The sequence below is a fragment of the Trachymyrmex cornetzi genome, unplaced genomic scaffold (genome assembly GCF_001594075.2).
Source record: "Trachymyrmex cornetzi isolate Tcor2-1 unplaced genomic scaffold, Tcor1.1 scaffold105, whole genome shotgun sequence".
Classification (NCBI taxonomy): domain Eukaryota; kingdom Metazoa; phylum Arthropoda; class Insecta; order Hymenoptera; family Formicidae; genus Trachymyrmex; species Trachymyrmex cornetzi.
In genome coordinates, this window is record NW_017295598.1 from 95,269 (window position 1) to 106,949 (window position 11,681).

General features: G+C 31.0%; 3 protein-coding genes and 1 pseudogene across 3 annotated transcripts in view; 1 reads left to right on the forward strand and 3 right to left on the reverse strand.

Annotated features, from left to right (window-relative positions):
* The first annotated feature begins 244 nt into the window (after positions 1-244).
* Rpn2 (Regulatory particle non-ATPase 2) overlaps positions 245-11,681 on the forward strand; it is a 47,199-nt gene continuing 35,762 nt past the window's right edge. Inside the window, exon 1 of the mRNA XM_018504757.1 lies at positions 245-433. Within this exon, the coding sequence (XP_018360259.1) occupies positions 245-433 (189 nt within the window). The remainder of the gene's footprint in view (positions 434-11,681) is intronic.
* Positions 963-3,242, reverse strand: LOC108759388 (pancreatic lipase-related protein 2-like; annotated as a pseudogene).
* Positions 4,051-6,704, reverse strand: LOC108759394 (pancreatic lipase-related protein 2-like). The gene is made up of 7 exons (XM_018504832.1): positions 6,660-6,704; positions 5,611-5,779; positions 5,391-5,539; positions 4,729-4,974; positions 4,460-4,651; positions 4,250-4,373; positions 4,051-4,127 (listed from the first exon to the last, which is right to left on the reverse strand). Exons 1-7 carry the CDS (start codon positions 6,682-6,684, stop codon positions 4,070-4,072), a joined length of 963 nt encoding a protein of 320 aa, XP_018360334.1. The 5' UTR covers positions 6,685-6,704; the 3' UTR covers positions 4,051-4,069.
* Positions 7,640-10,837, reverse strand: LOC108759430 (pancreatic triacylglycerol lipase-like). The gene is made up of 7 exons (XM_018504884.1): positions 10,801-10,837; positions 9,988-10,159; positions 9,755-9,906; positions 8,476-8,724; positions 8,025-8,201; positions 7,840-7,951; positions 7,640-7,715 (listed from the first exon to the last, which is right to left on the reverse strand). Exons 1-7 carry the CDS (start codon positions 10,823-10,825, stop codon positions 7,658-7,660), a joined length of 945 nt encoding a protein of 314 aa, XP_018360386.1. The 5' UTR covers positions 10,826-10,837; the 3' UTR covers positions 7,640-7,657.

Below are 11,681 nucleotides of genomic sequence, written 5' to 3' on the forward strand. Positions count from 1 at the left end.
AATATCTTGTTAACTATTACGAAAATTGCAAAATAGTAGAGGACTTTTCGACTCAGTTTAGTCCGCTCTCTCTACACAAAAGTGATTGGCAAAAACTTTTGGGGCACCCTGTATATATAATTGAGTATTTTTTATTAAATTAAATATTTGTCAAATTGTATATAATAATGTGAATAGAGCTTTTATTAACTATGTGTAATAATTAAATTTTATACGATTTATCCTTTGAAACTTGTTCCGAAAGATGGTTCGTCATGGTGGCTGTCTCGGCCTTGGATTGGCCGCAATGGGCTCGCATAGACAAGACGTTTATGAACAATTAAAATTCAATTTATATCAAGATGACGCCGTGACCGGTGAAGCAGCTGGAATTGCTATGGGAATGGTTATGTTGGGGTCCAAATCAACGCAAGCGATCGAAGATATGGTTGCGGTAAGTTTAGTGCATATTTTTTTATAGCGTTTTTTATCCCTTGCGTTATTTTTTTTATATTTAGATAATGTTTTTGTAATAATATTTAATAATATGTTATTACTAACAATATAAGTATTAAAAGATCTACTTTTTATACTATTTTAAATGCTTATTTTAAAATCTGCTACTTGTGAATGAAGAGAGAAAAAGATTTTAATAATAAAAACAAAATCACGTCAAAATGTTATTTAAAAAACTCAATATCATGAAAAAAAAGAATGTAAAAAATGGAGATAAAGATTTGGGGAAAAATAGACTTTCTGGCATTTATTTTATATTTTATTACATTGAAAGAATATTAAAATATCGTTTATTAATACGAGCTATTAAAATAATGAAAGAAATATACAATTTTGAGTGAATAAACCTGTAAAATAACAGATTTAGTGTAAATAAAGATTTACAATAAAAACAATTTTAATAAAACAAGAAAAAGAAAAAGAAATATGTACACATTTAAATTAAGCGTCAAATAATCAATCAATTGTTATCCAAGTTCAAACGGTGGCTATCTGGCAGTCTGCAGAGTGTACGTTCCATTTGCGCTAAAAATGACAAATGATAAAAGAAAAATAACGTGTCGATTATATGAAAGAAAACACGAAAGTTTCCTATATTTCTTGATTGATTAAAAGAAATAGAAATTAAATATTAGGAAAAATAGTACCGATTTTGTGTGTGAAAAGAGATAAATATCCACATTGAAAAACAAAATAACACTATACTCAGTTTGGATCGATGGATGGTCCTCCCATAAACACATCTCCGGCACGAAAACCTGTGGGATTTGTGATGGATTCGATGTAATACATCTCAGACCTTGAATGCGCACATCCCATCGCCTCGACATCGCCTGCAAATTGTGGATTAATCAGTCGTTTAACTAATGAATCAGTAAGTTAACTGATATTAGCAAGACTTCATTTACCGATCCATCTGATTGGACTGCATCCTGGTTGCTCTTCGCCGCCATTGGGATAAAACTCAGAAGTACCGATTGCTGATTTTATTCATTTTATGCCTACAAATTTCGTGCAGGTGTGTATCACTAGAATCGCGTCCGACTTGTCCACTCTTCCTCCTGGTTCCTTGGATTCGAATAAAGGTGCTGCAGGATCTAAAGCTGTAAATCAGAAATTTATTTCAATTTAGGATCAAGATAACTAAATAGAATTGAAAACTTGTCGCTGACTTACCGACTACCTCGGCGATCTTGCTAGTCGCGAAACGAGCGCTGAGACTCGCGACATGAGCTCCTAAAGAGTTTCCGATTATTATAGTTTTATTAGGATCAAGATTTGCATTAATCTCCAGGAAGTTTATCAAAAAGGCTATGCGTTGTAACACGAGTGGCGCACTTACGGACATCAGGTACGAATGATTGGCTGCGTCTAATCGATCCCTCCAATCGACAGGATGATATTATAATCACCCACATTAAGAAAAGCTAAATATATTGACATGATAGCAATAATAGAATGGACGTAATCATCAAGATTCGAGATAATAAAATAATTCATGCCTACATAAAAAGATCAAATATTTAAATTAACTTTAAGAACGTGTAAAAAAAATATTTCAAAGAGTTCGGAAATTGAAAATAAAAGCAGAGAAATAAGAATATTTTGGGAAATTCCAGGAAATCAAAGAACATTAAAGTCGATAATTAAAAATGTTAAAAGTTGAAGGGGAGAGAGAGAGAGAGAGAGAGAATTATTAGCACAAATAAATATATTATTCGACCAAAGTGGGTATTGGTGTTTAATAATATTTTGTGTTTTTTGAATTTTACAATCTCAAAAAAGTAATTGGTAAATTGACCAATTATACATGTATATATTTGTCGTTCTTTGAACACAATCCTAGGCTGAAGCTGCAATATGTGAACTTGGATCTTCCTTATTCCGTGTGCGGATAATTTACATTTGAAAAAATTTATACTATTATTAATATTATACACCAAGACCCTGCTTTGACCGAATAAGGCGTTTATTTGTGTGTCAAACATTTCTCAATCAATTTTACCATTGAAATATTATCGAAAATTAGATTAAGAATCCAAAAAAGAAAGAATCCACAAGCAATTAAGATTAATAATGATTGTATACCGTCTCGAATCTGGGTGCAACCTCCACCGCAATTTCCGTGCCATCCATGAGTGACGAATCGAGTGGGATGATTAGGATTCCAAAAACTCTTCTTTACACTATCCATATCGTCGATGATTAGCTGCTGTCGAATTTCCGGATTGTTTTTAGAGAAGAAAAGATTCATTTAGAAGCGATGTTTTTTTGTAATTACGATGTTGCGCTAATATTTCAAACACATACTTACCGAGTGTACAAATAGAAGATGGTCTTTTGCACGGATTCATCAATCTCTTTGAGATCTACTTGTGTAAATTTAGGTTCGTTCGGATCGATCAGATTTGGTATTCCATGATCGTCGATGACAATTGTATAGTTTAAATTTGTCGCAATGGACGTCAACAAGGAAGGATATACTACAAATAAAAGATATCCGTTTAAAATATTTCTCTAATTGTGAGAATCGTAAGATAAGATTGAATAGGTTTATGCAGAATTTATGAGAATATTTTTTTCCTTATGGAAATACAACTTTAAGAAAATCTTTTCACGGATGTGTGTGTGTAACTGCAAGTCCAAAATTTTAATCTTTTTTCTACGACTACTTAATTGCGAAATTTTTAATTACGAAGGTAATTAATATTTTACGTACATAATGTAGTTACCAGCGAAGTAACCATCTTGAAAGTAATTTTCACAAATTATATTAAAGATATAAGTGTATATAACATTTTCTTTTATAGTTCGTCGATAAACATCTATCTACATGTGGTGGTATGATAAGTTATCGTTAATACCGATAGCCATGCAAATGTCAATCACGTTTGAATAAATGAATTAAAAGTAATTTTTTGATTAAAAAATTAAAATTTTTAAATCTTTTCAAAAAAGAATTAATAGCTATAATTAGATATCCTTTTTTCGGGACAAACAGCTTTGGATATAATGCTAGTAATACAATGTCATCTATCATCGGAGACAAAGAGAAGGATCCAAAACGTTGAAAACTTTGTTGTATTACATTGATAAAATTGAATTATATACGTTTACCTTAGTTTGGCTTTGATTGGCATTATTGTTTACTGATTTATGAGTCTTTTCTTTTTTAACTTGTATAAACAAAACTTCTGTTTTGATAATTTTAATTATTCTGATATCTAATGGCATGATAAAGTAAGAGTTTTTTTTTATTGATAACAGTAATAATATAGTAAGAATTGAAGATCAATAAAGTGAGGTGCAACTTTAAACTGTATTGAATTATGAAGGAAATGTTGATCATTCCATTAATATTCAAAGAGATTCAGAACATTCGTAATTTTTTAACGCATATGCCCATACAGTATAGATCATTCCAGCAATATTACAGCAACATTATAATGTCTCAGCAATAATTGCGGTAACATTGCAGCAATATTGTTGTAAGCTCATATGCTATATGAGTATAATTAAAAAATATTAAACATATAACAATAGTGTTTATTGTTCTGTTATCCATATTGTTCTGTTATCCGAGTGCAAATGGTGATCTGTCGGCAGTCTCCAGAACGTACACTCCACATGCACTGCAAGTGACACAAACAATGAATGAATTAATTGACGTTTTAGTCAACTTACACAAGTAAACAATGGATGATGCTTTGTTTAAAAAAAAAAAGAATATTTATTTTATATTAAAATCCAATACTTTGGATCGAGGGATGGTCCACCCATAAACACTTTGCCGGCGCGGAAGCCCCTAGGATTCAGGATGGACTCGATGTAGTACTCAAGAGCTCGCATGTGCGCGCATGTTATTGCCATTAAATTGCCTGCGAATGTGGATGAATTAATTATTTTTTTAACTAATGATGATCAATGTGAGCGATGTTAACTGATGTTGATGAACTTTATTTACCGATCCATCTGATTGGACCGCATCCTGGTTGCTCCTCGCCGCCGTTGACATAAAAATCGGAAGTGCCGATCGCTGATTTTATGCCCATATACTTTATGCAGGTGTGTATTACTTGGACTAAAATCGCGTCTGTCTTATCCATTCTTTCTCCTGGTTCTTTGTATTCGAAACAAGGCCCTGCAGGATCTAACGCTGTAAATGAGAAATTTGTTTCAATTTAGGATCAAGATAGTTAAATAGGAAATCGAAAGCTTCGTCGTTGGACTTACCAACTACTTCCCTGATCTTGCCAGTCGCAAAACGAGCGCTGAGACTGGCGATATGCCCTCCTAATGAATACCCAATTATTGTGGTTCTATCAAGATCGAGACTTGCATTGTTCTCCAGGAAATCTACCAAAAGGGCTATGTATTGTGACACAATTGGCGTACTTCTCGCGGATTTTGAATACAAATGATTGGCTGCTGCCCGCCAGTCGATCAGGATGATATTGTAATCGCCAACATTGAGATAAGCTAAGGATATTGACGTGATAGCATTGTTTGTTAGAATGTAAATTAATCGCCATGGCTCGAGACATTAAAATAATTTATGTTTAAGGATAAGGATATTACATAACATATCTAAATTAAGGTTGAGAACTGTAAAAAAAATATTTTAGAAAATTTTTAAAAAAATTGAAAATAAAGGAATAATTCTATGTTTTTAGAAAGAGAAGGGAAGTCAAGAAATCAAAGAATATCAAATTCGAGATAAAAAATTCGAGACAAAATATAAAAAATTTACAAATAAGGTATATGGAGGTAAAGAAAGAGAGAGAGAGAGAGAGAGAGAGAGAGAGAGAGAGAGAAAGGAAGAGAGAAGTAAAAATTATATTAAGGCTCCAGAAAAGGATTCACAGAAACAACTGGGATTTATAATGATTCTATACCGTCTCGAATATCAGTGCAAATGGTTGACTCGCAATTTCCTTTCCATCCATGAATGATCAGTCGAGTAGGATGATCAGGATTCCAAAAACTTTTCTTAATACTATCCAGATCGTCGATGAATAGCTGCTCTCCAATTTCTGGGTTGTTTCTAGAGAGGGAGAGTTTAATGTGAAAGTAATTAACGATACGATATTGCGTCTGTATTTTAGATGTACTTACCGAGTGTATAAATGGAATGTGGTTTTTTGCGCGTCTTTATAGATTGTATTGAATATGTTCAGTATGAATTCAGATTCGTTGATATCACTCAGAGTTAGTGTTCCACTATCGTTGATATCATTCGTGTAGTTAAGATTCGTCGTAATGGACGCCAATAAAGAAGGATATACTGCAAGTAGAAGGCATCTGTCGATTTATTTAAAATATTTCTCAAAAATGAAATTAAATACGTTGCAGATTTTTATGCAATTAAAAAATAATTTTTCTTTCATTATCACGAATCCAAGAATCTTAATATTTGTTTTTCTCGACTATCTAACCGCAAATCTATGACTTTAATCTTTTTTCTACAAATACTTAATTGCAAAATTCAAAGATCACTGATTCTTTAGGTGCATAATGTAATTACGATCGAAGCGATCATCTTTAAAGCAATTTTAATTTTTATATGGTATTAACGATGTAAGTTAATGTAATATTTATTCAATGGCGTAATCAATAAGCCGTTGATGATATCAATAGCTAATGTAAATCAGGGATCAATCAAATTTGAATGGAGATTAATTTAAAAAAGATTATAAATAATAAGTAATGGTTATAATCGGTATCTTTTTTCTTCGAGAGAAATTGTTTTAAATATAAGTTATTATATTTAAAACAGTAGTATAAACAGAACTTTTATTCTGATAATTTCAAGTATTCTGAAATCTAATGGCATGATAGAATAAAAGTTTTTTTGTTGATAACAATGATGATATAGTAATGATTGAGAATGGAAGTGTGATGCAACTTTAATAAAAAGATAGTTTTTCTAATATGAATACTATGTAACTGTATGAAGAATAATTTTGTTTGACACACGAAGATGCGAGATCGAAAAAGTATTTTTTTTCGCGAATGCAATTTGATAAGTTACAAATATAATCCAATATCAACATTATCAAATATCAATATTAGACAGTACCATATTTACCATATTAATTTAAGAAACAATATTTTCTTTATGAATGCGCGACTGTAAAATTTGAGAATAACGATCTTTTACGTACGGATTGTAATCACTGATGGAATCATCTTCTCGAGTAGTCGACACAATCCGTTGAAGAATTCCGTTTTGTGAACGATTTTTTTGTAACTTCTCAACGGATATTTCACAATGTCCTCGATAAGACGATGATTAAAAAGAATCAATTAATGTGTCATTAAAAAAAAAAAGATTAATTAATCCCAGACATTTTATGATTACAGTTGCATGTTAGCATATAGGGTGTCCCAAAATTCACGAATTAAAATATTACAGCAATAAAGTTCTCGAAAAAAATAAGTTATGAAAGAATCTACTATTTATTGTTCCGAGCAGAACTTTTGAAACATAAGGTTAAACAACAATTATAGATTACAGTTAAACGAGGCCATTTAAAGATTAAAAACCATTTATAGATTACAGTTAAACAGGGTAATTTGTACGTAATGTAGAATTGGTCAGTTGTAAAAATTAAGTTATAAAGTGTTCGCCATTTAACGTTTCGAGTAATAGTTTTTAACCTTTACGTTTCACTTTACTTAGTTACTACTTAGAAGGATAAATGACAAATACTTTTATAACTTATTTTTTTGAAACTTTCTTACTGTGATATATTAATTCACGAATTTTGGGATATCCTGTACATTTATAGAAAAGACAGCTTGTAATTTTTGATAATCTTGATTAAAAGACTTGTAATCTGAAATGTAATTTGAAATACTTTACATTGTTTATGTCGAATATTAAAAAAAAATTTTACATGCAGTTTATATTTGCTTTGGTATAAAATATTATTTGAAGATTTTATTATAATTTTTTATAATTGAATTTTATTAGACACATTTTTAAAGGGAAACTATGTATTAAGTCATGAACGAAATGTTGATTATTCCATGATAAATCATTCAAGAGGATTCAGAATGTTGGTAAAAAGTTTATTTTAATATCGTAGATATATATATGTATACATATATATATGTACAATTTAAAAATAAATAACAGTGTCTATTGTAACAGTGTCTGTTATCCGAGTCCGAACGGTGATTTTTCGGCAGTCTCCAAAATATACTCTCCACATGCGCTGAAAATGACACAAATAATAAATGAATCAATTAACGTCTCGGCCAACTTGCACGAGTGGATAATGGATGATGTTGTGTTTTCAAAAAGAATGACTGTTTATATTACGATGACATTGTACTCACTTTGGATCGAGGGATGGTCCACCCATGAACACCTTCCCGGCGCGAAAGCCCGTGGGATTCAGGATGGACTCAGCGTAGTACTCGTAAGACCTCGCATGCGCACATGTGAGTGCTGTGAATTAATTAGCACGTTAATTAATGAGTAAGCGATGTTGATTTCGATATTCGAGAGCGAGCTTATTTACCAATTGTACCGCATCCCGGCTGGCTTTTGCCACCGTTTGGATAAAAGTCGGCATCACCAATCGGTTCTTCTAAACCCAGAATACTCGTGTGAATCACTTGCACCCGAGCTGCATCTGATCGATCTACTCTTTCTGCCGGTCCTTTCGAATCGAACAAGGGTTTTGCAGGATCTAAAGCTGCAAATTAAATTCTATTTTATCGGTTCTCGAATTGAGAGATTTTTAGCAGAAAAATTAACAGAGAAAGCCAATATTTTAAAAAGCTTCTTTGTTTCGTTTTTATTTATTGCAATTCTTTGTTCCGTTATTTTGTTTTTCACGCAGTTTTTTCGAGAAAGTTAATGTTTATTTTTTAATTTTCTTTTTAAAGTTTTGAAAGATTTTAATTACATTATTTATTTTTAAACTGTTTTCTTTTTTTTTTTTTGTCAATGATATTTATTGAACTCACCTACCACCTCAGCGATATCGCCATTTGCATTACGAGCGGCGAGACCGACGACATGTCCTCCCAGAGAATGCCCTATCACTTTGGTCTTGGAAGGATCCAAACCAGCTTGGCTCTGTAGAAAATCTATCAATTGTGTCACGCGTTCCGCCACTAATGGCACACTCCTCGCGACTTTCCAGTACCATAGATATCCGGCTGCCTTGCTCCAGTCGATCAGGATGACGTTATAATCGCCAATGCTAAGATAAGCTGAGGATAACAAAGAGGAAATATTAATAACCTAGAAATTAGTTGCCTAAAACACGGAGCACTAAAACGAGAGATGCGTGGAATCTGGGAGTTCAGAAATTCAAATTATGTTTGAGAATTTAAGGAATTCAGAAGGATCAGATAATAGAAAGTAACGAGGAGAGAGAATAAGGATTTTGTATTAAAAAATCAGGAAACCAGAGAAAATTAAATTTAAAGAATTTACAGAGATTAATAATTTAGAAATTTAAAGCTGAAGGAATAGAAAATCATATTAATTTGTAACTAGAACATATGGGTTTTAATTTTTGTTGTGGAAATAATTAAAAAAAATAGTTTTCTGAAAAAATATTTAACGCGTGTTTATATCTAGCAAAATTTAGGAGCAATAAATTTATCAATAATATTTTATCTTTGTTTTTTTAACAGTTTTATATACCATAGATTAAAAATATATAATTGAATTTGAAAAATTTTCTCGAAGAAAATAAAACTAATAATAAATAATTTATTTTGTTCAAAACAAATTAAAACAGAGTTGTGGCTTATTTCGAGCTTATAATTAGACAGACTTTAAATTAATACAAATATTATAAGAATGTAAATACATAATATTCTAAATACAAATAATATATAAAACAATAATATAAAAATACAAAAATACAAACGTTTCTTCTTCAAAGAAGAAGGCTTTGTAAGTCGAAACGTTTGTATTTTTGTATTTTTATATTGTTTTATTATTTGTATTTAGAATATTATGTATTATAGTATTTACATTCTTATAATATTTGTATTAATTTAAAATCAGTCTAATTATAACCTCGAAATAAGCCACGACTCTGTTTTAATTTGTTTTGAAAATATACGAGCATTTTTTCACTCCAATTAAAGTTTTTTTTGTTATTACTTTTATTTTCTTCTAGGAGTCATATGTTTCTTTAGGGTAACAAAAATACATTCCTCTTACGGATTGATCTTGGAAATAGCAAGAATCCAGGTATATAAGTTATTAAGATTGATAGTGTCCTACCGTCCCGAATCAGGGCGCAAGCAGATTTAGCTTCTATGTCTCCTCGCCATCCATGAGTGATAATACGAGTAGGATGAGTAGGATTCCAAGAACTCTTCTCCACACTGTCATTATCATTAATGATCAGTGGCTCTCCGACTTTCCGATTATTTCTATGGAGAAAGATCGATTTTGCGTTAGAAGCTTGTAGAATCTTTGTTGCATTTTTTCGTCAGCTTTTCATACATATTTACCGAGTGTATAACAGAAATTGGGTTTGGAAAGTGGCATAGCTGATCTCCTCATATTCTGCTTGTGTAAGTACTGCAGGTTCGCTGGTGTCGATTATGTGTAACATCCCATGCTCATCGGCGAAGAGCGTGTAATTTGAATGTGATGCGAGGGACGCCAATAAAGTGGGATACACTACACACAAAAGTACATGAGTTTAAAATGATTTTTTAAGATGGAATTAAATGTGTTACAGATTTACGCAAAATCCAAAAATATTTTGTTCTTTTTTAGAGCTAGGTACAGGATAACTTTCTGTTATTAATGGCAACTGCACTGAAAAAATTTTACTAAATTTTAATAAATATTTATTTGAATATATATAGTATTAAGAGATCTGCACGGAGAGAATTTTCTTTTAAAATTTACCCTGAAAATATGGTGATTGTGGTACAATACAATGTTTTAAAGATTTTTACCATGCACTTCAGTAAAATTAATCAAACTTATTTTATACTTTATTGTAGTTTTATTAATGAATGAGAGAGATTTATATCAAAATTTTTCGAAATACAATGTTGTCCCACGATTGTCATATTTTCAGGGTAAATTCTAAGAAAAAATTCTCTCCGTGTGGTTACATCAATGTGAGAAATTTAATCTCCGTTGAATTTACCGTTTATCTTTTTCTAATTAGAAAATTCTTAAAATTAGAAAAAGATAAAGATTTGAACACAGAAATTAAAGTTAATCTCACATTGGTGGAAATGAGCTTAAATATATTTACGAAATGTAAACGCGACGATAAAATTTGAGAATAATTATTTTTCACACACGAATTGCAATCGTCGGCAAAGTCATCTTCACGGTTGATAAGATCCGTATTATTTTCCATTGTCATTTCATTGACGATTCTTTTATAGCTTGCTGATGGATATATTTACACTGTGGGTTCGATAAGATGATATCGATTAATAGGTATCGATTAGTACATGTGTCGTTTCGAAAAGAGATTATTAATTAATCCGACTCTTTTATGATTATAATTGGATATTAATATATATTTACTGAAATGACAGCTTACAATTTATCAGTAATCGTGATTGAAAGATTGAAAGGTAATCTGAAATGTATAAATTTTAAATCATTTAAAGTATTTTAATGCTGAATATTTCTTCAAAGGCTGTAAAAGGGAAGGTCGCCGATATCGACATATCACTTTGTTTTTAGACAATATTTCTTAAACAAAAGGTAAAGATAAAACTTTAAATACATAAATACAAACTAAAAAGTGTCTTCTATCATATAATATAAGCAGTTTTTATAATACTATTTACAATTTGGCGATAATTAATTTTTTTGTAAGATAAGCAAAAATTAGCGTCCGACAAAATGGGCTTCAAAATTGATACAGTGAGTGTCGATAATGCCACATATTCCTATTATTTTTCTTTTACAGAAATTATCTGTATAAAATACCTACAAGCGAATGTATATAAGATTTTCCAGAATCTTTTCACTTCGATATAAAATATTTTGGTTGGATTATATGCGTATTTACTTTATGTTGTTCTGTAAGATGCAAATATGTAACGCGATAAGTTTTTCAAGGGCTTTCCCATATACGAGGTGTGATCAAAAAGTAAGGTGACTTTTCATTTTTATAAAAAAATATTCATTTATTCATCCAAAATTATGTTATCCCCTTCAAAATAAT

Bases quoted from the DNA above. Each gene is read 5' to 3' on its own strand.
- LOC108759394 (XM_018504832.1), bottom strand. From the start codon at position 6,684: ATGATTCCATCAGTGATTACAATCC. The intron at 4,975-5,390 runs GTATAGAATCAT...CAATATCCTTAG, and splicing joins TTGCACTGATATTCGAGACG to CTTATCTCAATGTTGGCGAT. The intron at 4,374-4,459 runs GTAAATAAAGTT...CCACATTCGCAG, and splicing joins CGGTCCAATCAGATGGATCG to GCAATTTAATGGCAATAACA.
- LOC108759430 (XM_018504884.1), bottom strand. From the start codon at position 10,825: ATGACTTTGCCGACGATTGCAATTC. The intron at 10,160-10,800 runs GTGTGTGAAAAA...TTTTGTGTGTAG, and splicing joins TTTGCCGACGATTGCAATTC to TGTATCCCACTTTATTGGCG. The intron at 8,725-9,754 runs GTAGGACACTAT...TGTTATCCTCAG, and splicing joins TTGCGCCCTGATTCGGGACG to CTTATCTTAGCATTGGCGAT.